The following is a 25,239-nucleotide window of genomic DNA, read 5'->3' on the forward strand; positions in this document are numbered from 1 at the left end:
CATAAAAATTAGAATCTACCGTTGTTTGTACATTTTAGGTGATTTGGCAAAAGGTCTATTTGGAAAAATATTGGCTAAAATTAAGTTTTGATGTTATCGATTTACCTGATTTATCTAAAATCTCTGTGCTTGAGATTAAGAGTTGGTGTGATATCAGAAAAAAAAGGACATCCTACCTATGGGGTCTTTTGCCACCACTGGTCTTGAAGGCAAGCTTGGTTCTCCAATTCCAATTTCATTTTCTGCCTTGACACGGAACTGATATTCATGTTCTGGGAGGAGATTCTGTACTTTCATACGTCTCTCAGGGATCGCACTCTTGTTAACAGGGACCCATCTCGCTGAATGTTTTTCCTTTTTCTCCAAAAAGTATCCTGTGATAGACTTTCCACCATCATATTCAGGTGGATTCCAAACCACAGTCATCTCTTCTTTGCTTACTTTAGTGACTTCTGGGGGATCAGGGCGACCAGGTCTATCATACTTGGTTTTTGCTATGACTGGTTTAGTTTCTGTTGGAGGCCCTGTGCCTATTTTATTTTCTGCACGGACTCTGAAAATATATTCATTTCCTTCTATGAGACGTGTTACTGTAGCACCGGGCGTCAAGACAGTGGCAGAATAGGTAGACCAAACCATTCTCTTGCTCTCACATTTTTCTAGAATATAATTTTGGATTTCACAGCCACCATCATCTTCTGGTGGATCCCAGCGAATAGTACACCTATCACTGGACACATCAGCGATTTTCAGGTTTCTTACAGGACCAGGCTTATCTAAAACATTGACAGTGGCATAGGCCACAAAACTGCCAGCTGTATTAGTTGCTGTAATCACATATTTACCACCGTCACTTCGCTTGGCTTTAGAAAGAGAAAACTTAGATGTATCAGCACTGGTATCAACTTTGACCCTTGGTGATCTTGTTAAGTCTGTAGCATCTTTGTCCTTGGTCCATAAAACTTCTGGAAATGGTTTGCCTCTAACGCCTGCCTCAAGTCTAATGGTGTCCCCTGCTTTGACAGTTAGCACACCACTTAATTTCAGCTCAAGTACTGGTTTCTGTAAGTCTTCTTTCACAACAACTTCCTCTGTCTTTACCCAGTCACTTTCTCCACCTTCATTCTTTGTTTGCACTCTGAACTCATAAATCTGGTTTTCAACACATTTATCAACCATGTATTGGGTTTCTTTAATGCTTCCTTTATGTACTCTTTCCCAGTCATCAGAGCCCTTCAACCTCCTTTCAACATGGTATGATAGATTTGGGCTGCCACCATCATAATCAGGCCGCCGCCACTTTAGATAGACAAATGTCTTTCCCTTATCTGCAATGTGGAGGTTTTCAGGCTCACCTGGTCTGTCAATAGGATTAATAGCCAGAATTGGAGTTTTTGTTTCAATGGTTGGCCCAACACCTACTTTATTTTCTGCACAAACTCGGAAATAATATTCATTGTTGGCTAAAAGGTTGGCTTTGATTAATCGCTTAGTGACATCTGAAGCAACAATTGACCAGCCTTTCTGATTTGGTTTGCGATATTCTACTATGAAATTTGTTATTTCTGAGCCACCATTATCAAGTGGGTTTTCCCAAGAAAGTGTGCAGTTCTCTTTGGTTACGCTGCTAACCTTCAAATTCTGGCAAGGCCCGGGTCTGTCAAGGACATTTACAATGGCTGACCCTTGGGCATGTCCGCAGCTGTTCTTAGCTGAGATGATATACTTGCCATGATCAGCTCTAACAGCTTCTTTAATTTGTAACTCAACACGAGGTAGATCATGAATTAGGTCAACCCGCTTTTCTCGGACCAATACTTTGCCTTCCTTAGACCAAGTTATGTCTGGTTCGGGTCTGCCTTTGACTCGAGCAAGAATGCGGATAGTTTGGCCCACTCTAACGGTTATAACATCACGACAAGTTACATCAAGTTCTACTTCTGGAGGATGAAGGATGTCTTTTGCAATCACAGATTCTGCTAATTCTCTCGGTTCTCCCTCTCCCACAATATTAGCAGCCTTTATACGGAATCTGTACTCATTTCCTTCAATTAGTCCAGGTACCCGAAAGGCACATTGTCTAATGAGCTCATCTTTATTAATCCTGCTCCACTGTGCTGTGCCAGGCTTCTGACATTCCACTACATATCCTAGAATGGGGCTACCACCATCACTGAGAGGCTTTGTCCACACCAAGTCAGCTGTTTCTTTGCTCTTGTCTTTCAGTTTAGGATTTATAGGTGGTCCAGGTGGTTTGATGGGCCGGCAAGCTTTAATTGGGTCAGAACTTGGGGATGGATTGCTTAGTCCTGCAAGATTTTCAGCAAAAACTCTAAACTCATATGTATTTCCCTCATAAAGTCCAGTCACTCTAAATTTCAGGTCACCAATAGGCGTTTTGTTGACCCTCACCCATTTGCCAGTTACTTCTCGACGTTCCACATAGTAACCAGTTATTGGACTGCCGCCATCAGATTTTGGCAGGGTCCAAGACACTGTTGCGGCATTGTCAGTAATGTCAGTAACCACTGGTTTACCAGGAGGAGATGGAGGGCTAAACTTATGTTTAGCAACCGTAGGTGTAGAGTCAAGGGGAGGACCAACACCGATCTTATTCTCTGCTCTCACTCGGAAAATGTATTCACAGCCCTTTTGCAGATGTGGGATTTTCAGCTTCGTCTTACTGCTTCCTGAAGAGACAACACCCCATGTGTCTTTCCTTGTATCGTGTTTTTCAACAATATAATTTATAACAGGGCTTCCTCCATCATCCTTAGGTGGCTGCCATGAGATAGTCATGTGTTCAGGGGTAACATCCAGAATATTTATAGGACCTGTTGGTGGCCCAGGAACATCGAGAACAGTAAGGTGTACGGCTACTGTTTTGCTACCAGCTGCATTGGAAACTGTGATTTGATATTCCCCAGTGTCTCTCCTTAAGCAGTTCTTAATGGTAAGTACTGATGAGAAGTTGTCAGTTTCAACTGTGTAGTGTTCATCTGTCTTAATCTCACTCCCATCAGTTGTCCATTTTGCAGTAGGAATGGGCACACCTCTTATAATAGCTGGGAATCTGACTGTAGTGCCAGCTTTTACCACAAGGCCTTCAATTAATTTCACATCTAACTCCACAGATGGAGGCACTGGAAAGTAAACATGAGGAAATTAGATTTTGATTTTCACGATATGAGTAATTTAAAGAAGAAATAAAACAATAATGCCAATCTGAAAATTACCTAGTTTTTCTTGACATTCTATTGGGATAGTTGTGTCAGGGAGACCAAGACCCACAATATTTTCAGCTTTTACACGGAATCTATAGGTCTTTCCTTGCTGTAGTCCAGTAACAACACAGTCTAAGTTTGTCACAGTCTTGAACTTAATCCAGTCCTGGGTGCCTTCTTCTTGATACTCCACCAAATATCCAGTGATTGGAGAGCCACCATCACGGTCTGGCTTATTCCAAACAAGGGAGACTTCATTCTTGTCAACGTCTACATGGTGTAGGTCCTTGGGTGGCCCTGGGGGATCTTTTCAAAAGAAGAAGGTATGACAAATAAGTAATATTCTCAAAGACAGTCAAACAATACTTTTGTATCTAGAGAAAGCAACTTACGGAGAGGATCTAGAGCCTTGATGGGTTTAGGTGTTTCAACAAAAGGACCACGTCCATACTGGTTCTCAGCAGCTACTCGGAAGAGATACTGATTGCCTTCATTAAGATGTTTAGCCAAGTGACTCTTTTTCTTTGATGTAGTTGAAAGAGGTGACCACTGGGCACTGGCAACATCTCTCCTCTCAACCACGTAATTTGTAACAACTGAACCACCATCATCCAGTGGCTCCTTCCAAGTAAGGTAACAAGAATCTTTCCTAATTTCACTGACTTCCAGATCTCTAGGTGGCCCAGGCTTATCTGAAATGTGTTAAGTAACAGTTGTGTAAGTTATTTCATCTAGATAAGACCTCAAAATGTATCAAAATTTATTTTTAATGGCATAAGTATTAAAATTCTTACCTAATACAAGTACTTTTACTGAGACAGTTTTTGAACCAGCTGGATTCTCCACTGTTAAGGAATAAATTCCACCATCTTCATGGGCAGCATTACGAATTTCAAGCTTGCTACCAACTGGAGTAACTTCAATTCTTGCCTTAGTTGGAGCCTCTCTGTCTTCTTTTTTCCAAGTAACTTTTGGGAATGGCACTCCTTTGATGATGGCGCTAAGTCTTAGAGTATCACCAACCTTAATGTGTTGTTCTCTTGCCATGTTGGCATCAAGAATCAACTCAGGTGGTTCTAGAATAAAGAGAACAGTATATTCAGTTTGGATTCATTAATGCACGTGCCAATTAAGCACGTACAATCAGACACCCATCTTCCTTGCAAATGCAGGTGAGAACATTTCACTCACCAAGTCTGTCTTTTACTAGGACTGGCTCAGGAACATGCGCTGGATCCGATTCACCAGCTTCGTTGACTGCTATCACTCTGAATCTATAGGTTTGACCATCCCGAAGACCGGTGACTTTATATTTCGTTTCAGGACATGACTCAGGAGTGTGATTTGCTCTTTTCCACTCTTCATCTCCGACTTTCTGGTACTCAACAATATAACCCAGAATCTTGCTCCCACCATCATGACGTGGTGGCTGCCAAGTCAGATCAACTGAATTACATGTTGTATCTATTGCTTCAGGATTAACAGGTGGACTTGGTTTAGCTACATAATAAAATAAAAAACAAAAAGGAGTTAGAATATAGCTGAAAACAAAGTTGGATAATATGAAAACTAAATGAATGTTTCAATACTATACCAATTGGATCTTTAGCAAAGATTGGTTTGGATGGTGGGCTTGGATCTCCAATACCAATTTCATTTTCTGCAGAAACCCGGAATTCATACTGACATCCTTCTAGAAGATCAGGAACCCTAAATTTAGTGTATGGATGGATAGGCTCTTTGGTAACTCTAGCCCATCGTTTAGACATAGTTTCCCTCTTTTCTAGGATGTAGTTTGTAATGGGCTTTCCTCCATCATGTGGCTTGTTCCAGGTTACTAATGCAGAGTCTTTGGTAACTTCTGTAACAATTGGCTGATCTGGTGCATCAGGAACCCCTAAAACAAATGTTAGCAAAATGTGTTAGAAATTTAATTCTTCCTGTTAACTGTATCAAGCATTGAATCACTAAAAAGAAACAACGCATACTGAAACGATCTTTGGCTTTCATTGAATCAGACACCAGAGGATCACTTATTCCATACAGATTTTCAGCATGTATCCGGAAAATATAATCTTTTCCTTCTAGCAGTTTAGGAACTTTGCATGTTGTTTTAGGACTTGCAGATGTCACAGGCATCCAAACGTCTTTACCCAACTCCTTCTTCTCAATAATATAATTGGTAATTTCACTGCCTCCATCATCTAAAGGTGGCTTCCAAGAGATAACCATATACTCTTTGGTCACCTCGTCAAAAATAACTGGTCCTACTGGTGGTCCAGGGCGGTCTGTAGAAGAAAAAAAAAAAATCACAGCACAAAATGTCACTTGCTTTTCTGCTTTTGAAAGAACAGAAAGTCTATTCTTCTTGCTAAATAATACTTACCAACAACATTAACTTGACAGAAACCTTTTCTGGAGCCTGTACTGTTCTCCACAACCACAGAGTATTTGCCAGAATCTGAGCGTTTGGCCTTGATCTTCTCTAGAGCAAGTGTTGTTGGAGTAGTCTTTATATGCGTACGGTCATCTTCTAGCACATCAGCTTCATCTTTGAACCAAGTAACCTTAGGCTTTGGTTTGCCTGAGTAACGGCCAGTGAGGGCAAAAGCTTCACCAACTCGAACAATAAGCTTGTCTCTGAAGTCGAGGTCAAGTGTTGGGGGAGCTAAAAAGTATAATTCCAAAGGCAAGTCATTTTTTACTGATGTCTTATAACAAATCTACACATGTATCAAAGTATAAACTGTGGTAGACACATACCCAGCTCATCCTTGCAAGTGATTGGCTTGGTGCAAAATGATGGTTTGCCTTGTCCAACAATATTGACAGCACTGACACGGTACTCATAGGTGTCACCTTCTTTTAAGCCTTTAACAGTGTATTTTCTGCTAAGCAAGTTGTCATTTGTAACTTTGTGGAACTTCTCAGTTCCAATGAGCCGGCTTTCCAGGACATAGTTAATAATTTCTGATCCGCCGTCATACTTAGGAGGATTCCAAGTCAGAGTTACAGTATCTTTAGTAACTTCTTTGACTTCTAGGTCTTCAGGACGCTCTGGTACAGCTGCAAGTTTAAGTATGAAATTATAGTGAAAAAAGTCACATTAAGAATGTCATAAAATGTAGTAAATACTCCTTTCTGAGGATTGCATGTAAACATTAAACCCTCTGCTTTAATAAATAGCAAAAGAAATCTTATCATAGAACCATTAGAGCTAAAAAGGACCTAATACAATCTAATCTTCTCATTTGATGAATGAGGAGATAGAGGTTCATTGAGGCTAAACCATTTAGGACAGAACTCCAGAGTTGGTAGTTTTACAGTTAGGAAAATAACTCAGTTTCTATTTATGCCATCAAGTGAAAAATTAAAAACAAAAAAATCAGTGTAGTATATATGGAAGGGATTTGATGAATCATATATATTCCCATAATCTCTTTCACAATCACTATTCAAATACTATCAAATCAGATAATGAGTAATTGCCTAATAAATGCATGTTAAATAAATTACATGTATGGCATTTATATGAATATTTTGTCACCATAGTTTTTATTAAATAGGTGAAGAAGTGATTAAGCATAAAATTGTTTTAAATTGTACTTACTTATTGGCTCTCTGATGACAAGTGCATTTGGTGTCTCAACAAATGGGCCCATGCCAATGCTATTTTCAGCTGCAATTCGGAAAAAGTAGGCTTTTCCTTCAATGAGACCCTGGACAGTAGCATTTTGTCTAGTAACTGTACATGTCACTGGGGTCCATGCTTTGCGGTCAGCTTCCCGCTTTTGAATGACATAGTTGGTGATTGGAGAGCCTCCATCATCTTCTGGAGAAAACCACGTCAGTTTGCAGGAGTCATTGGTTAGGTTGTCAGATAGGAATGGTATTCCAACAGGACCAGGCACATCTGGAAATTAGAGGAAAAGATTTCAAGCTGTTTGTCGTCAATGAACTATAGTGCTCAACATGTTACCGTCTGTTTTTAAAAAGGAGACAGAAGTGTTGTTATGAAGAAAATAAGGTTTTGTCTCTATTTATTGAGTTGTATTTTTTCTTTCTGCTATCTATATTCAACCATATTTTTAAATGGAATAGGTTTGCCACAGTTATTGGTTGCCACAGTTTTATTAGAAGCTGAAGGGAGAATCTAGTGCTTTTTAAAAGTAATTTGTGAGTCAGATGGAAGGAAGCTGCTGGGAGGAGAACACACAGAGGGGACAGAAGAGTGGCATGGTCACTTCTGTGTCCAGTTTCCTTTCCAAGGGGGAAAGAGGGAGAGACAGTTTTATTCTGGGTGACCAGTGATTCAATGAACAGCACAGGAAACCTCAAATCTCGGAATGACTTTGAAGGCATTGGAAATTTAATGTGGAAATGCACCAGTTATCAAACTGAAGTAATAGCCATTAAGCAAAAGGGTGCTTAGCAGCTAGAAACTAACCAAAAAGTTTGTAGGACTATTGCTTAAGAAATCTTTTTCCTTATGCAAGTTTTATGTTAATTATTTTCAACAGAGAACTGGCTGTTTGGAGTATGGCTGTGCCTACAGACATGCTTAGAGAGAGCTCTGAGTGGGAGGACTTCACTTTCTGACCAAATCACTGGACTAAAGCAGCCAATGAGAGGCATGAAAAAGCCTTGTAGAGTTCAACTCTATATTCAGTGACTAGAAATGCAATATTCATAACCAAATATGATGCTTCTTTTCAATTAAAATACTGAAACGCTTTGAAAGGGTTTCTTTCTTTTTTCTTTTTGCATTCTTATGATAATTAGCAAATAAGAATAGAGTCCCATGATATGATAACTGCCAACACTGGCAAGTAGTTAAACATTCATGCACATTTGTAGGAAAGTTGTTTTATAGTTTTTAAAACTGTATAATAACATAGTAGATGCTAATGGTATCATGCTATATAAAAAAGCAGCATGAAAAACTTTATGTATAGTAAAAGTACAACCACATAGAATATTCATAGGATAAAAAAGCAAGGAGGAAATTTTTTTTTTTTTTTTTTTTTGTGGCTGGTAAGGGGATAACCCTTGGCTTGGTGTCACCCGCACCGTGCTCAGCCAGTGAGCGCACCGGCCATCCCTATATAGGATCCGAACCTGCGGCCTCTGTGCTCCCAGCGCTGCTGCGCTCCCAGCGCCACACTCTCCCGAGTGAGCCACGGGTTCGGCCCCCAAGGAGGAAATTTTAAAAATTGTAATAGTGGTCAATAAGATTGTGGGCAACTTTCCTATTTTCCAAAATGTTTGTAACGTAGTTTTATTACAACATAGTCTTGTTGTAGGTGTAACAAAGATGCTGGTTTAAAAAGTTGCATGGACAAACTGAAAGTATGTACCTAATACATCGACAATAATTGTCTTCTTTCTTTCTCCCCCTGCATTTTTGGCAAGAAGAGAATAGACGCCTTGATGGCTCCTCTGGCAGTTCTTGATGACCATGGATGAGCTGATGGCTGTGGTCTCAATGGTGGCTTCCTGAGGTAAGGCTCTTTCATTCATGCTCCAGGTGACGGTTGGAGGAGGCTTTCCAGACACATAAGCAATGATTCGGATCACGCCTCCAGCATGAACCACAATTCTGTCTCTGACACTGGCATCTAACTCAAGGTCAGGTGAAACTGGGAAACAATTGTAAATTACAAATGTGAGTTTCATTTTCAATCTGAAACATAAATATTGATGAAACAATAGAAGTAATAATTACCAATTCTGTCCTTCATTTCAATGATATCTGTGACTTCTCCGGGTTCTCCAATGCCAGCAATGTTGATTGCTCTAACTCTAAATTTGTAGAATGCTCCTTCTTTTAATCCCGTCACAACAAGTTTTGTTCCTCTCACTTCTTTATCTTTACCCTGGGGCAAAAATCATAAAAAATCATTTTATAATTAGAATAGTTCTTTGTAGCTTCTTGCTGTAATAGCTTCATAAAGCAAAACCAGCAGCCTATTTAACTACTCTCTTTGGAAAATTGTTGCCAGTTTAGGTTTTAGGGATCAGATATTACAGGCAACAGTGAATGGAATAACTGGCTAGGAATTATGCTTTAAAACTATTGTCAAATGATTAAGAAACTGTACTGTTCATTTATTCCACGCTTCCAGGGTTTATAACCAAAAGATAAGTTAACGATAACTACACAACTTTTGATTAGATTTTTGACACTAGCAAGTGTTTGGATTATCAGTTTTAATTATGTTATTTTTCTGATTTCTTAATCCAAAAAATATAGATAGAAGTTAACGGGATTGAGAATAAATATTACATTTTTAGGTTATGCACAGTACATTTTCTTAATGCCAAGTTTTAGCCACCTTTTCCCATTCTTCTTTTCCTTCTTCTTTATATTCAACAATGTATCCAGTTATTTTGGATCCACCATCTTTCAGTGGGGGAGACCATTCCAGATCCACAGATGATTTAGTCCAATCTGTCACTTTGGGAAATGGAGGACCAGGAGGGGCTGGAAAGAACCAGTGTGTATTAGTATTCTTGACTTTTCCATGGCATTTTTGGAAAATGAGATTAAAAAAAGGAATGGTTTCAAGGCTTACCAACTGGATCTCTAGCAGTCACTGGGTCTGACGGTAAACTTGCTGGCCCCACGCCAGCAGCATTGATGGCATATACCCGGAATTGATAGTCGGAGCCTTCAATAAGACCAGTCACCTTATAAGAAACACCCAAAGTCATGGCTTTGATAGGATCTCGGTTAACCCTCTTCCATCTCTTTGAAGTGGTGTCTTTCATTTCTAGCCAGTATCCTGTCACAGGAGAACCTCCATCATACTCTGGCTCTTCCCAGTTGACAGTCATGGAGTTACGAGTCACACTGCTAACTGTCGGTTTATCTGGTGCACCAGGGACGGCTGGGAGAAAAATCACATTGATTAATAAGAAATTATAAAAAACACAGATAAGAACGGCTTTGTGTCTGAAAATGTTGTTCTACTTACAGAAGAGGTTTCTTGCTGTTTCAGGTTCACTGTCAAGAGGTTCTCCAATGCCAAATTTATTCTGGGCCATGATTCGGAATACATATTCATGGCCTTCTAGCAATTTCGGAATTGTGTACGTGCACTCCTTAGGTTCACTGGAGACACGTACCCATGTCTTTCTGTTAGCTTCTCTTTTCTCAATTACATAGTTTGTAATCTTAGACCCACCATCATCTTTAGGTGGAAGCCAAGATAATGTCATTTGATCTGCTGAAACAGATTCAAACTTTATGGGTCCCACTGGAGGACCGGGACGACCTAAAATGGTTTAATGAAGGAACACTTTATTAGTCAGATGATTTTAAAGCCAAATATTATTTATGGAGAGAAAAACATATAGTTTTAACCAAATCATGCAGTCTTTACCAAGGACATTCAGTCTCATCTCCTTTGATGCTGTTCCCAGGTTATTTACAGCTGTGATGGTATATAAGCCAGTGTCACTCCTGCGAGACTGTGGAATAACTAAAGTGCAAGTATCGTCCACCACCAGTTTGTTGACATGGGTGTCGTAGAGAACAGGTTCTTTGTTATCAGGCTTCTTTGGAGGAGCTTTAAACCAGGTTAGTTTTGGGAATGGCACACCTTTAATTTTCGCCACGATATTAACATCAGTTCCTTCTTCAACCTCCATGAATTCTTTTAGATCAATTGATGGTGGGCCTAGGTTATTTTTTAAGAAAAAGTTGTCATTAGGAGCAGAAAGCACTAAAGGACAGAACATAGAATTCACAGTGATTGTAAAGCTGTTTGGATATACTATAGTCAGACTTTATACCCCAGCCCAATATAAGAATGGGTCTGTCTTTCACACTACTACAGTAGTTTTGGGAGTGGTTGCATGCGGTCAGCATCCTTTATTGGATCTACATGTAGCTATATACCAGCTATTGCCTCTCTCTTATCTGGCATCATTAAACACGTGCAGATTCTAACAAAAGGGCAGAGGGAAGTGAAGATTGCAATAGCTCAGGTTGGGAGTTGTGTTACAATATTCCCTTTAATATTTAAGCAGAGTTATGAAGGGACCCACAATTCACTCTGAGGTGAATCCCCCTTTAAAGAAATATAACTGTTAGTAGAAGCAAAGCAATTTTCCTTTTTCTGCAAATTTAGTATAAGAATATGCAAAGAGGGTAGTAACTCCGCCTCTCTTAAACTTAGCAGAGAGAACTGAACAAATGCACACTCGCAGTGATAGTTAGAGGAAGAATTATTACCATATTTGTCTATATATTTTGTCTATTAAAAATATGTATTATTTTTTTCTCAAATAGAGAAAAAGAAAATTGATTGTGAAGATAAATGGGTCTCAGCAGTTGCTAAGCAAATGAATGGTTACTTTCTGCCCCTTTTGAGGAGCATGCAGAGGAATTGCTTTAACCTCTGATAAATAAACAGCCTGCCACGGAGAAAATTAGACTAAGGAAATTACAAACATCATTTCCTTTAAATAGGGAAAAAATAACATGTAAGGAAACTTGATAATTTTGTGGAAGTTGAAGGAATGACTAATTGAGTAACGTGCCCATTACACTTAATCCATGTTAGCTCCCTGATATGCAGATATCTCTTTTAATTTGGGGCTATTACCAAATACCCAGGAAGGAAGTCAATAAAGAGGACATTCTCTGTCAGTAGACTGGCACTTACATGTCTGGTCTTTGACAGTCACAGGGCCCACAGTGGCTGAAGGTTTGCTGACTCCTGCAGCATTGACAGCTTTGACTCTAAATTCATATTTCCCACCCTCTATGAGGTCTTCAACGGTAAATTCCAGTTCTTCCACATCACGCTTATTGCACTGTTTCCATGCTTCTTTCTTTGTCCCAGTAGGGTCCCATGCAAGGCACTCAACAATATAGTGGGTGACAGGGGAGCCCCCATCATTCTTTGGGGGTTTCCAAGACAGGTGTACTGTGTTCTTTGTTACGAGACCAATCTTGAGTTTAATAGGGGGATCAGGAGGATCTTTAAAAATAAAGGAAGTGTTAAGCATTGTTTAGAACAATATACTTTAATTTTGAAAAGATATTATAAACTTAGAGTTTAAAACTTACATATTGGATCTCTGGCAGTTGTCCTCTGAATGGTTTCCACAGGTGGGCCAATACCAAAACGGTTTTCTGCTCGCACGCGGAAGAAATATTGCTGTTCAGAGATGAGATCAGGCACTACAAATGTGGTGCTTCCACAGTTTGGATTGACTTTAGTCCAGGCTTTTCCATCAATAGTCTTCTTCTCAATAACATAGCCTTTGATCCTGTCTCCTCCATCATCATCTGGCATCTTCCATGAAAGTCTGCAACTACCTCTTGTGATGTCACTAACTTTCAGATCTTTGGGTGGGCCTGGTACATCTGTTGGAGCAAATCACAATTTATAAACAATGTTCCTTTGACATTTAAAATAATTTGGTGTTATTATGTATCAACTTTTAAAGTCTTTCTTACCCATGACTTTAACTCTGCAATTTGCAGTCTTTTGGCCTGCTTTATTCTTGGCTGTGATGCTGTATTTGCCTGAATGAGATCGTTTACACTCTGGAATAATAATTACTGAGGAGTTTTCAGCAGTCTCCAGCTGTACAAAGAAAATAGTCATCATATATTGAATGAAATAACAACAGTATTGAAATTAATAATATTTTGAATTAGTTTAGTCATTTTTTCCCTTACCTGTGCATCTTCGGGTATATCATGAACTCCATCCTATTAGAAAAGAGGATAGCTGTAGTATAAATACTCTTTTTAGTGATTCAATGGGAGACACAGGAGAATTGTAATTTTCTTACCTTCATTGCCTTCTTTGCCTTTCCATCAAATTCCCAAGATGATTTTGGCGTTGGGCGTCCCTTGATGACCGCAGGAATCCTAATTTGTGACCCAGCTTGACAAACCAGACAGTCTTGTGCTCCAATGTCAATGAAAACTTCTGGTACCTCTGTGATACCATGAATAATACAACAGGATTTAGCTCATAATTTTAAAAAAAGTAATTGACCTATCTTCAGTAAGTTAGTCAATTTTATAATAAGATCAAAAGGTGAATACATAAACTGAATATGGACTAGTACCTTGAATATCAGTGGCAGGGATCTCTCCAGTTGTTTCACTTGGTTCAGATTCACCAGCTTCATTGACAGCTTTCACTCTAAATCTGTATTTCCTGAGTTCTTTCAGATTAGGCACCACACATTCGCAGGTAGTCAGAAGTTTGTCTGGCTCATTTACTCTTTTCCAATCAGTAGAACCTTCTTCTTGCATTTCTACAATGTATCCTTTGATTGGACTGCCACCATCTTTGGCTGGAGGTTTCCATGCTAGTGACATGCTTGACTTTGTTTTATCTTTAACCTCTGGGCGAGAAGGTGGCCCAGGTGGATCTAATAAAAATCAAATTTTGAAGATGATGGAATGCTGGATTCATATACCATAAGAATCTTTGTCTATGCATGATTCTATATTATTTTTAATCTATTAAAATATTAAAATAGGAATGCTAAAAGGGGATAAATTACCTTCTGAAGAAGAGAAATATAGGAAATAGTCTATTTTCCTTTTGCATTAATAGAAAATGAGAAAAAGCAAACAACTAACTGGGAATAGAAAGACTACTATCTCTAGCTACATTCTATTTACATATGATTGATGACAAGCTATTTTGCTTTTGAAATCCCTTTGAAGATATTCAACAATACTCCTTGCTGAAAACTTAATTTAATTTACCACAATATGAAAATTCAAAAAATGATTTTATCATTAGCTGGTAAACTTTTGAACACAAACTAATCTTTTAAAAAAAGTTTATTTATTAATATTATTAGTCCTATTTTTTACATTCTATGATGTTGTTGCAGAGCAGTTGGGTGGGGAGGGGGAGAGGGGAAAGGGTTAGGAAATAGGGTGGGAGAAGGATGAAGGAGGAGGGGCGAGGCTGAGGCCTGTGGCACTCCCCTCATTCCAGAACACAAACTAATCCTAATGTTCTTTAGGAGCAGATCGATGGCTACAATAATCACATAACAATCCTTTACATTTCTGAGTGTACTTTACAGTTACAGAAATTCTTTTGCTCCATTTGTGTTTTTAGTCATAAGTCTTCCTGCTCCGGTGCTTAGTATAGATCCTTGCACAGAGCACATGTTCAATCCTAGTTTGCTGAATGAGTGAATGACTACCGTGTGTGTGTGTGTGTGTGTGTGTGTGTGTGTGTGTGTGTATTCCATATAGCACTTAAGAGTATTTTAAATCTTTTAAATAAATGGTTGAATTTTTCTTCTACAGAGAAATTTATTCAGATACATTGTATAACAAATAAAATTAATTATTAAGGCCATGGTGTTTTAATTTTTGAACTGATCTGCTCATAAAACTTTCAGAGAATTTTTCTCTCTTATTTGACCTTACAGGCTGTGCCTGAGAATATTATATCTTTGTTCAATAAATATTACTGAAAACCTAGCATTTGGGTTTTTTTTGTTAAATTTCTACTGGAGGGTTGGACTTTAGTGGGGAGATGATTTCAACAGTATCTAAGGAGAGAAGTTTACTTGAAGTATGACAGCAGAGAAGAACTTTATCGTCAGGTGTTTTGATTGTGATTCCTCATAAAATACTAGTTTTAATCCAAGAGTTTAAAAACTATGGTTTTATGTGTGTGTGTATATATATATATATATATACACACACACACACACACACACACACATATACTTCTGATATGCTATGTGAATATGAACTTTTTTACTTTAATAAATAAAATAATTTGCCCCCCCCAAAACACCAGAAATTTAAGAGCAGTGTTATCAATTTAGTGACTTTGCCCTTTAGAAATGAGTCACAGAAATGGAAGCATACTTACATATGGGATCGCTTGCAACAGCTGGATCTGATGGTTCACTAGGAGGGCCAATTCCTGCAGCATTTATTGCCATGGCTCTGAACTGATATTTAACACCTTCAATCAAACGAGGAACATTGAATTCCACACCCTTTAATCCTGTTTTGGTTATTGGTGCTCGGCTAACACGTGACCAGTAGGCACCTCCCTCCTCTCTTTTCTCCAGCCAGTAGCCAGTAATTGGAGAGCCGCCATTGTCCAAAGGAGGCGTCCAGCTTACTAGCATCGAGCCTTTGGTGCGCTCCAAAACTTTTGGTTTTCCTGGAGGTCCAGGAAGGCGATAAGGATCTTGAATGACCACTTTATCTGATTTGCACTCATCACTGGTTCCATATTTATTCACCGCCCTAACTCGGAACTCATACTGACCATTGGGGATAAGCTTCCAGACCTAGAAATTAGATGGGTAGAAATTTCTTAAAAATAATATATTTATGTTGATTTTCACTCATTTTAAAACTCAACTTATTTTGGGAGGGACAACTATAAGAAGAAATAAATATATAGACTCAAAACATGGAGAAGACAGAGAGAAGGAGAAAGCCCTTTTAAAATAAGAATATGTAAATTTACTGTGCCTAATAGTGGATCTCTCAAAAAAGTATCTGTATATCAAATAGTATTTACTAAGTGGCTTTATGTGCATGATGCTAAACACTACAATAACAAAATAGCAGCTTTTTGTTTGTCGTTTTGAGCTTAATCATTAAATTTCAGAGTTATACTAAAAGGGTGTCAAATCAGGACATGTCTTTTTAATGTGTACGAGAAAATATTTAGAAGAGTTTACCCCATATTTCCTCTCTACAGCAGAGTTGGTGACTTCTTCCCATTCACTTTTCTTTCTGCTTGCATCACGTTTGTCAATGACATAATGGGTGATTTCACTGCCACCATTATCTAGAGGGGCATCCCATGTTAGGTAGCAAGATTCGGCTTTAATGTCAGTAACAGCAAGATTTCTCGGTGGGGATGGGCGGTCTGGAAAGGAACCAATGGAGGAGATTGAGAAGGCAATTCTTAAACAGACACCAGATGTCTTTTTGGTATAAAAAAGCAAGTCACTTACCATATACTTCAACGTGAACATTTCGGAACACTGAGCCAAGGCGATTGGAAGCAGTAATTGTGTAAGTGCCTTTGTCCTGCCGGACTGCTTTGGGAATGCTAAGTTCGGTCTTTGCCTCACTTCGGGATACTTCTTCCTTGGTTATCTGAAGTGCATCAGTGGGTTTTTCAATCACAGTTTCATTCTTGGACCACTCAATCTTAGGCATTGGAAGGCCTGTCACATCTGCTGGGATGTTAACAGGCTCTCCTGCCTTAACTTTGATAGTGTCTCCTCGAACAGCCAGACGCAACTTGATAGTTGGGGGCACTGCAAAGAGAAGGGAAAGAGAGAGAAAAAAAAAAGAAAAGCAAAGTCATGAGGATATTTTGTCAACTTATGGGATACAGGCAGCACTGTAAAGTACATTAAAATTATGATTATATTCAGATTCCACACCTTCATCATCTTGTATGACTACATTAAGAGGCAGGGATGGTTCACTTTCACCAATTTCATTGACAGCTTTGACACGGAATTCATACATTTGATGTTCATCAAGATTTTCAACCAGAAAAGATGTTGTTGGGCAGAGTCGCTTATTAACTCTTTCAAAGTCAGGTTTATCGTGACGCCGTTTTTCAATGATATATCCTTGGATGGGACTGCCACCATCACTGCGGGGCTCTTTCCAGTCAAGGGTGATAGTGGACTTCGTCCTTTCTGTATATGTGAGCCTCTCAGGAGATGTTGGAGGACCTTTAACCAGAGGCAAATTAAAATGATGAGCATGAAACCAATATTTGTGTAAGAAATATTTCATTTCAACTCAGTTAAGTGCAAAAATAGTTTTTTGTTTGGTATAACCTTACATGCATTTTTAAAATCCTTCCCAAAACACATCAGTTACCAGAATTATAGGCATAGGCATTCATATAGACAGAATTTTTCTTAGCAAACTTTCCATCAAAATTATTAATTAAACATAAATCAAGGGGCACATGTGATTTTTTCTATTTAACATTTTAGATTGTTTACCTCTGTCACTGGGAAAGTTTCTAATCCTAATGAACTAGAAAAGTAGGTCTGTGAAGTTTTGTTTTAGATGGTCAGCCAAGAGCAAAGGGTTTCTTCTTTTATTAACAGACAGTGGGTATGTCTACTGAATACACTTTGAGTCATGTTGCTTCAAGTGTGGGCTTAAAATATGGTGGAAAGAAAATTTATATAATGCTGCTGTAGTTTTGTGTCGTGAAGGACAGAACCAAAAGAGTGAGCTTTGAATGGTGAAACTAGACCCAATCCATGCTAGCTGATTGTTATTGTTGCCAGAGTTATGTGTTACGACACCTCGGCACAATCTGAAGTATAGTGGACATTCCAAGATGAGCTATAACAGTGGTGTAGGACGTAATTTAAGAAAAAAAATTTTTTTTCAAGGAGTAGTAGTGGAGGAATAACTTCTTCATTCTCTTGAGGAATGGGTCTTCCTTAAAGGCTTTGCTTTCTTAGATGGGATGTCAGTGTATATTACCAAGTGTGTGCAATTTTAGTGTTTCATACTGGTTTCTGGGATGTTTCCTCTGGTTGGTTTTCAATTCTTTGGTGGCTCTTTCTGTTTCGGGCCTCTCTATCCTTCCAGTGTGGGGATTTCTTGAGGAGAGAGGAAGACCAGGGCATTTACCCTAAGGCAATTACCTTTCTTGTCATCTTTTAGAAAAATGGCAAAACTCTCTTTTTACTACTAGATTATTAAATTTAAGAAAAACCTACTCTAGTGTATTCTGTTGGAGAGATTTAATATTTCTAAACTACTTCTGGGTTATTATTAAGCCTCAGTAAATCCAACTTGTTCAGTACACAAAACCATGCACCATTAATATACTTAGAGCCAAAAATTACATTGAAATTATAGCAAATATGGTATCTTTAAAGTCGCTACTAATTGTTTGATTTGCTTTTTTTTATTACTTTCCAGCTGTAGATCTTGAGTTTGAAGATCGTATTAGGAGTTTGAAGCCATAAAGCTCAGTAAATCAATGACAAAACTAGAAGCAAAACAGTATTTACTTTATAAAGCAATGAAAGCCCTCTCTTTTACCTAGTGGATCAACTGCAAGAATTGGTCCTACTTCAACAGGAGGGCCACAGCCAAACTTGTTCTTGGCAATAACACGGAACATATATTCTTGTCCCTCAAGGAGACCGGTGATGTCACATTTAGATCTCTCAGTCTCTATTGGTTGTCTCCAAGTATGCATCTTGGCATCTTTTCTTTCAATAATAAAGCCAGTGATTTCACTTCCTCCATCATCTGCTGGATCAGACCAGTTAAGCAGACACATCTTTCTGTTTGTTACAACAGGTTTTAAGTCCAGAACTGGACCAGGGACATCTGAAAAACAAAACAATACAAAATCAGTGTAATAGGATAGGATTGGGAAAATCCTATGCAAATCCATGCAACATTCCTTACCAAAAACTTCTACCCTGGCTGCTGCAAATTTGGAACCACAGCTATTAGTAGCTGTAATCACATATCTGCCATGATCTTTTCTCAATGCATTCTTGATAATTAGTTCAGATTTGGTTCCGACATTCTCTATTACAACACGGTCTTTATCCAGCTCCCCTTCTTCTTTGGTCCATACTTTTGTAGGCACAGGGCGACCAGTTACCACAGCTGGAATTCTAAGAGTTTTCCCAGCCATTATTTGTATTCCACCCTTGACAGAAACATCCAGTTCCACAGTTGGAGGCTCTGTTGAAAGAGAACAGACATTCATTAGCCCAAGAAAAATGATAAAATAGAACCATACTGGGAAAACACCCATAATTTTATTCAAATAACTTTTAAGTACCTTGTGGTTCAGCCACAGTAACAGGTTCTGTTTCTCCAGGTGGCCCTTCACCTGCAGCATTGACAGCAGTCACCCGAAGTTTGTAATCGGCACCCTCTCGGATTTCTTTGACAGTGTACTGACGGACCTTGATCGTCTTCTCTGTGCAGCGTGACCATTCATTTGTGCCAACCAACTGCTTGTAGACATAGTAGCCAACAATTTCTCCACCACCATTGAAAGCTGGGGGTTCCCATTCTAGTTCAATAGTTGTAGAGCTTGTGTCAGCAACTCTTGGGATAGGTGGCCCAGGTGGAGCTAGAAGAAATGCAGATACAAAAATCAAACTCACTGATGGTTTTAAAATACACAGTAGCTTACTCTATCCCACTTTCTTTTGAAGGAATTACTTACAGATTGGATCACGTGCTGTTTTGGGATCTGAAGGTGGACTGAACTTTCCAGGTCCAGCTGCATTTTCAGCACATACTCTAAAGACATAGGTGAGTCCTTCTAATAAGCCATCTACATTGGCTTTCAAAGAATTCAGAAGGTTTTTGTTGACACGAGACCAATGTGTACTATTAACCTCACGTTTTTCAAGCCAGTAACCCAAGATGGGGCTTCCATTATCTTTTGGTTCATTCCATTTCACTAGCATACTGTTGCTGGTAACATCTTCCACAATGGGCTTATCAGGTGCATCGGGTGGTTCTGATAAAAAATAACATAACACATTTGACTTAATTCCCTAAAATGGTATAAAAATCCAATTTTACAAGCTGTAATAATGTATATACCAAAGGAGATGGTAAAAAGGCAAATTCGAGATGCAAAAGGGACCTTACCAAATGGATCTTTAGCGAGCAGTGGCTTTGAAACACATGGCGGTCCAGGCCCAAACCTATTTTCAGCTCTTACACGGAAGAGGTACTCTTTTCCTTCAATCAACTTTGTTACTGAATATTTGCAGTGTCTAAGTGTTGCAGTGATAACAATCCATTCTGAGTCAGGCTTTGTCTTGTCTTTCTTTTCCAAAGTGTAGTTTATGATTTCACTTCCACCATCATCAAGGGGTGGTTCCCATTTACAGAGCACTGAGGTCTTTCTAATATCCTCAAATATGAAGTTGATTGGTGGCCCTGGTGTATCTAATATTTCAAAAGAGAATAGTGATTAAAAATTTGTGTAGAAGTGGTTGCTATGGAAAATGTAAATGTTAGCAGGCCCCTTTGACATAACTTCTGTTTTCCCAAATCTGTCTTTATATCACAATAGCTAATGAATAACAAGGTCAGTTGAGTACTTTTACATGGCCAGGAGATAAAATGAGATGAAGATAACTTGCTGAAGCTATTTCCTATTATTTTAACCCTCTCCCCAAATCCTTATTTTTATGTTTTTCTAAAACTCTAATATAGACTTTTTTCCATTGGGAAGTATAACTTTAGTTACTTACCTAACACACTGACGGTACAAGGAGCTTTTGCGATACCATGGTCATTTTCAGCTTTGATCATATACAGGCCATGGTCTGGTCGGAGAGAATCTCGGACACGTAGCTGAGATTCTCCTTGTCTACTGTTGTCAATACTCAAACGCTCCGTCAGAGACAGGACAAATGGTTCTTCCTCTTGAACTTCACCCTTCTTCCTCCTAACCAGGGGTGCTGGTCGCTTCTTAATTTCCTCAGGTGTAATAACCTTTTCATCCTTTATCCATGTAATGGTTGGGTAAGGTGATCCAGAAATAGTTGCATCAAGTGCTATTTCATCACCTCGTTTCACTTCTAGGCTTGTTCTCAGAATGACTTTGGGGGCATCTGTAATGGTCAAAAACAATAATTGCTTTCAATTCTGATTAAAATATCTGACAAACCATTATTCTTATTTATTTTACAATGCAAAAGTGGCAATCCCATTAAACAAAACTTACCAATAGGGTCTGCAGCTTTGATGGGAGGAGTTGCCCGAGAAGGTTCACTAATACCAGCAGCATTCTCTGCGCGCACACGGAATTGGTACTCCTTTCCCTCTTCAAGTCCTTTTGCCGTATAGGTCAGGACTGGTACCAGGTGTTCATTGCATCTCTTCCATTTGTCTTCACCCTTAGCAATCTTCTCTATGATGTAACCCATTATCTTGCTTCCTCCATCATACAAAGGTGGCTTCCATGTAATAGTCATTGCCTTAGCTGTAGGATTATGAACCTCAACATCTACAGGTGGATCAGGGGGTTCTGAAGAACAAGAAGAAAACTATTAACATCAAGAAAAGCTTCTTCTTAAGACAAAATTGCATATTAATTCCTAGCCATGGTATATTCATGCCCAACTTACGCTTTGGATCTTGAGCAATGATTGGATTTTTCAGTTCAATATATTCGCCTCCGCCAATCTTGTTGACTGCTTTAACACGGAAGAAGTATTCACCATTTGGTATGAGATCCTTTACAGTCCAAGACAGTTTGTTTTCCCCAGACATGACTGGTATATATGTCCTTCTCCCAGCTTCTCTGCGTTCCAGGACATAATGAAGAATTGGGCTTCCACCATCATATTCTGGAGGTTCCCAGGTTAACTTACAAGAACTCTTGGTCACATCACTTGCTTTAATATCTTTGCATGGTCCAGGTAGGCCTATTACAAATAAAATTGATAATTATTATTGTAATCCTGAAAAATCAGCATTTTAATAGTGCACTGTCACTAAGTGGGACTATTAGCATTTTGGGTGGAATAATCTTTCATATGGTGGAGTGTCCCTCACATTTCACGGCATTTAGTATCCATGGCCCCCACCTACTAAGTGTAAGTAGCATTGTCTGAGTCTTTGTGCCAAACAAAAATGGCCTTACAAATTTACAAACACCATCCAATGGTAGGGGGGCAAAAATGTTGCTACTCTTGGTTGAGAACATTATGGAAAAATGTGAATTTATACAATTAAAAAATGAATATTGGTCACTTAAACATTCTTTTAGTATGCTATATCTTTTATTTAAATTAAAATTCACATGCAAATAACTAAAATTGAAATAAATTCATCTAATCAGAGTTTAACTAGCAATTTCATCTCTTTAGAATTGCTTTACTTCTCTTATAGAAAGGAATAATCTGAAGGAATATTTAGTTTACAAATAGCCAATTCATGAAGCCATTTATACTAACACTGCAAAGTCAACTAATTTCCTCAATATGTGAAGAATGTCTGGTGTTTTATCAAAGAATGATTACCTATGACTTTGACATTGATTGAGGCAGTTGCCGAGCCAAGCTTGTTCTCCAGCGTAATGGTGTAAACTCCAGCATCTGCATGGGCACTCTTGGGAACTTCAAGATGTGCAGAGATGTGATCATTCTTCATTGTTAATCTATCACTTGCTTTAACTTCTTTGCCATCTTTATGCCAACTAACAGTTGGAACTGGGACAGCTCTGAAGGGAACAGGAATGCTTAGCTTTTCACCTTCAATAACAACAATGTCATGAGTCTCCAGATCAATTGTTGGCTTGCCTGTAAGATATAATACAAAAGAGGGAAAATAAGAGTATGTCAAAATGCAATGCATGAATAAAGCCTATTTTATTAACTATAAAAGACAATGTGTTCTTACAGTCTGGATCTTTGGCAACCACATTTTCGGAGATTTCAGATGGCTCACTGACACCAACAGCATTGACAGCTCTCACTCTCAGAACATACTCTTTGTCAGGAACAATACCCTCTTCAACCTTGAATTTCAAGTCTTTTATTGGACGAGAATTAACCCGCATCCATTTCTCAGTGCCTACTGGACACATTTCAACATGGTATCCTATAATAGGACTTCCACCATTTTTCTCTGGAGGCTTCCAAGCAATGGCAATGTGCTTTCTCCCAGCATCAGTCACATGTAGGTCAAGCGGAGGTGAAGGAGGACCTGAGAAAAGAGTGAAATATTCATATCCACAGTCTCATCACCAAGTTCTAGACAATATTTGTGTATAATCAGCACTACTTACTTGTTGGATCTTCAATTGATAGGATTTCTGTGGGTTCACTTGGGTGGCCAACTCCAGCTTCATTTTCTGCCCGAACCTGAAACTGGACCTCTGTTCCTTCAATGACATCAGTTACTCTGAAGTTACAGTTAGGTCCTGAAGTCTTTCCAGCTTTCACCCAACGGGTCCCTAACTTTTCTTTCTTCTCAATGACATATCTATTGAAATAACAGAGCATTTCATCAGCATTAATAAAAAAAAAAACAAAGTTAAGAATTTGCAGCCAACTGTAAGTTATTCTTTATGAATTAACTCAAATTCTACCTCTGTATTGGTCTTCCACCATCATTTTTAGGTGGCTCCCACTTTAGGTCAACATGTCGTTTCGTCACATCAACTACTGTCAGGGCATAGGGTGGTCCAGGGGTGGCTGAAAGCAAAATAATCAGTGATTAGAAACCAGAAGAAAAGTGATCATCTACTACAAATGTTGTTACAAAGATCAAGTTAGAGAGCATACTGAAGGTGTCTTTGGCCAGGACAGAGTCCTCAATTTCAGTGTAGTCACTTTGTCCTATAGCATTTTCTGCAGCAACTCGGAATACATATAAGGAACCCTCAGTCAGCGGGGTTACTGTGCACTTGGTGTCCTTGACAGTGGTGTCTACTGTTTGCCAGCCTTTTCGCCTCACATCTCTCTTTTCCACGATGTAGTTGGTGATGGGGGATCCTCCATCTTTCTCGGGAACTGTCCATTTTAAGTCTGCTGTATTTTTTGTGATATTAATAACTTCAAGCCAGCGAGGTGGGGATGGAGGATCTGGACAAGAAAGAAAAACAAATTTAATTTTTTTGCCCAGTATTCAGTTTTCACTGAATACTGTAAAGTTCTAGTGTCACTAGGAAATGATATAGCAAGGAGGAAATAACAGTAATGAATTTTTTCATATTTTCTCGTATTGTAGTTCTCAGATAGACATTAGGATTTATACACCCCAGACATCAAAAGTGACTTACATAGCTTCTCCCGGCAAAGCACAGGGTCGCTGGGTTCACTGGGTTCACTTTCCCCAGCCTTGTTCACGGCTCTAACTCGGAATGAGTATTCCTGCCCTTCCATGAGCCCTGGGAGCAAATGCTGAGTGGTGGGAACCCCTTCAGCCACTCTGACCCAGTCTTCTGTTCCAGTCTTTAGCATTTCAATGACATAAGACTCAATCTTTGCCCCTCCGTCATGTTCTGGCTTTGTCCAATTCAATATTAATGATGTTTTGCCTACATCTTTTACAGTTGGTTTTCCAGGGGGCCACGGAGGATCTGCAAGCCAACGAAATCATTATTTAGGTTTGTCAAAAATGAGTTGATATAAACTTCAAAATAACCACAGAAAATTGTATGAATAATACCTATGGGATCCTTTATTAAAATTGGTTCAGTTGATTTACTTGGCTTTCCAGGTCCAGCAAGATTTTCAGCCAACACACGGAATCTGTATTTTTTCTTATTGGTGAGACCTTTCACTCTGAATTAGAAATAAAGTGCATGTGTAACATTGTGGTAAGAAGCAAAAACATGTTTATTTTATATAGAAGAGGAGAGGCCAATTTATTTAAATTGCGAAAGACTGATTTAGAAATGTAACTGAATTTAAAGTATTTCAAAATAAATTCAAAATTGCTTTTTAACTGTCACACACTTTAGAATTGGCCAAACCTACCAATGTAATGATAATATCAATAATTATGATTATCATCATAATATGCTGAAAGACTAAACGCTTTGAAACTTCCAGAAAGTTAATATTTTATAGTAAACGAAAAAATGTGTCCTTAAATGGAAATTATATCATTTTCAAAATTATGTGGTAATAGAAAATATAAGTAAAAATAATATTAAAAAATTTTATAGTAATATATAATCATGGGTAATCAAAAGGAATGCTAAACAGTAAAAATTTGATATCTTTTGACAGCTGTTTTAACATCTTGATGGAGATTTTGGGCACACCTGTATGTTGTGTCCTTTACTGGCATCTTATTGCATCTAACCCATTTATCAGTATCAGGATCTAATCTTTCAACCCAGTATCCTGTGATTGGGCTGCCACCATCATCATCTGGCTCACACCACGTGAGAGTCACTGCATCTTTAGTGATATCAGAAGGTTCCAGGCGAGTTGGAGGTCCAGGTGGATCTATAGACAGGATAATGACATAAAATGTTAT

At 38.7% G+C, this 25,239-nt stretch overlaps 1 protein-coding gene across 22 annotated transcripts in view; it reads right to left on the reverse strand.

The window, feature by feature from the left end:
* Positions 1-25,239, reverse strand: part of TTN (titin) — a 268,315-nt gene that overhangs the window by 61,440 nt on the left and 181,636 nt on the right. For all 22 annotated transcript variants that reach the window (XM_063115514.1, XM_063115619.1, XM_063115522.1 and 19 more), the window contains 42 exons: positions 25,022-25,208; positions 24,421-24,536; positions 24,032-24,331; positions 23,535-23,834; positions 23,339-23,444; positions 23,036-23,232; positions 22,648-22,953; positions 22,269-22,547; positions 21,372-21,671; positions 20,969-21,271; positions 20,493-20,855; positions 19,882-20,184; positions 19,448-19,747; positions 19,055-19,351; positions 18,670-18,954; positions 18,295-18,588; positions 16,653-16,952; positions 16,215-16,523; positions 15,936-16,126; positions 15,107-15,536; positions 13,320-13,628; positions 13,038-13,186; positions 12,922-12,954; positions 12,697-12,826; positions 12,304-12,603; positions 11,897-12,214; positions 10,610-10,906; positions 10,202-10,501; positions 9,800-10,114; positions 9,560-9,708; positions 8,950-9,100; positions 8,582-8,863; positions 6,835-7,137; positions 5,988-6,290; positions 5,611-5,892; positions 5,213-5,512; positions 4,819-5,121; positions 4,416-4,724; positions 4,019-4,300; positions 3,617-3,916; positions 3,237-3,530; positions 177-3,143 (listed from right to left, as the gene is read on the reverse strand). In XM_063115514.1, coding sequence (XP_062971584.1) covers positions 177-3,143; positions 3,237-3,530; positions 3,617-3,916; positions 4,019-4,300; positions 4,416-4,724; positions 4,819-5,121; positions 5,213-5,512; positions 5,611-5,892; positions 5,988-6,290; positions 6,835-7,137; positions 8,582-8,863; positions 8,950-9,100; positions 9,560-9,708; positions 9,800-10,114; positions 10,202-10,501; positions 10,610-10,906; positions 11,897-12,214; positions 12,304-12,603; positions 12,697-12,826; positions 12,922-12,954; positions 13,038-13,186; positions 13,320-13,628; positions 15,107-15,536; positions 15,936-16,126; positions 16,215-16,523; positions 16,653-16,952; positions 18,295-18,588; positions 18,670-18,954; positions 19,055-19,351; positions 19,448-19,747; positions 19,882-20,184; positions 20,493-20,855; positions 20,969-21,271; positions 21,372-21,671; positions 22,269-22,547; positions 22,648-22,953; positions 23,036-23,232; positions 23,339-23,444; positions 23,535-23,834; positions 24,032-24,331; positions 24,421-24,536; positions 25,022-25,208 — 13,842 coding nt within the window. The remainder of the gene's footprint in view (positions 1-176; positions 3,144-3,236; positions 3,531-3,616; positions 3,917-4,018; positions 4,301-4,415; positions 4,725-4,818; positions 5,122-5,212; positions 5,513-5,610; positions 5,893-5,987; positions 6,291-6,834; positions 7,138-8,581; positions 8,864-8,949; positions 9,101-9,559; positions 9,709-9,799; positions 10,115-10,201; positions 10,502-10,609; positions 10,907-11,896; positions 12,215-12,303; positions 12,604-12,696; positions 12,827-12,921; positions 12,955-13,037; positions 13,187-13,319; positions 13,629-15,106; positions 15,537-15,935; positions 16,127-16,214; positions 16,524-16,652; positions 16,953-18,294; positions 18,589-18,669; positions 18,955-19,054; positions 19,352-19,447; positions 19,748-19,881; positions 20,185-20,492; positions 20,856-20,968; positions 21,272-21,371; positions 21,672-22,268; positions 22,548-22,647; positions 22,954-23,035; positions 23,233-23,338; positions 23,445-23,534; positions 23,835-24,031; positions 24,332-24,420; positions 24,537-25,021; positions 25,209-25,239) is intronic.

The sequence above is a fragment of the Cynocephalus volans genome, chromosome 1 (assembly GCF_027409185.1).
Source record: "Cynocephalus volans isolate mCynVol1 chromosome 1, mCynVol1.pri, whole genome shotgun sequence".
Taxonomy (NCBI): Eukaryota; Metazoa; Chordata; class Mammalia; order Dermoptera; family Cynocephalidae; genus Cynocephalus; species Cynocephalus volans.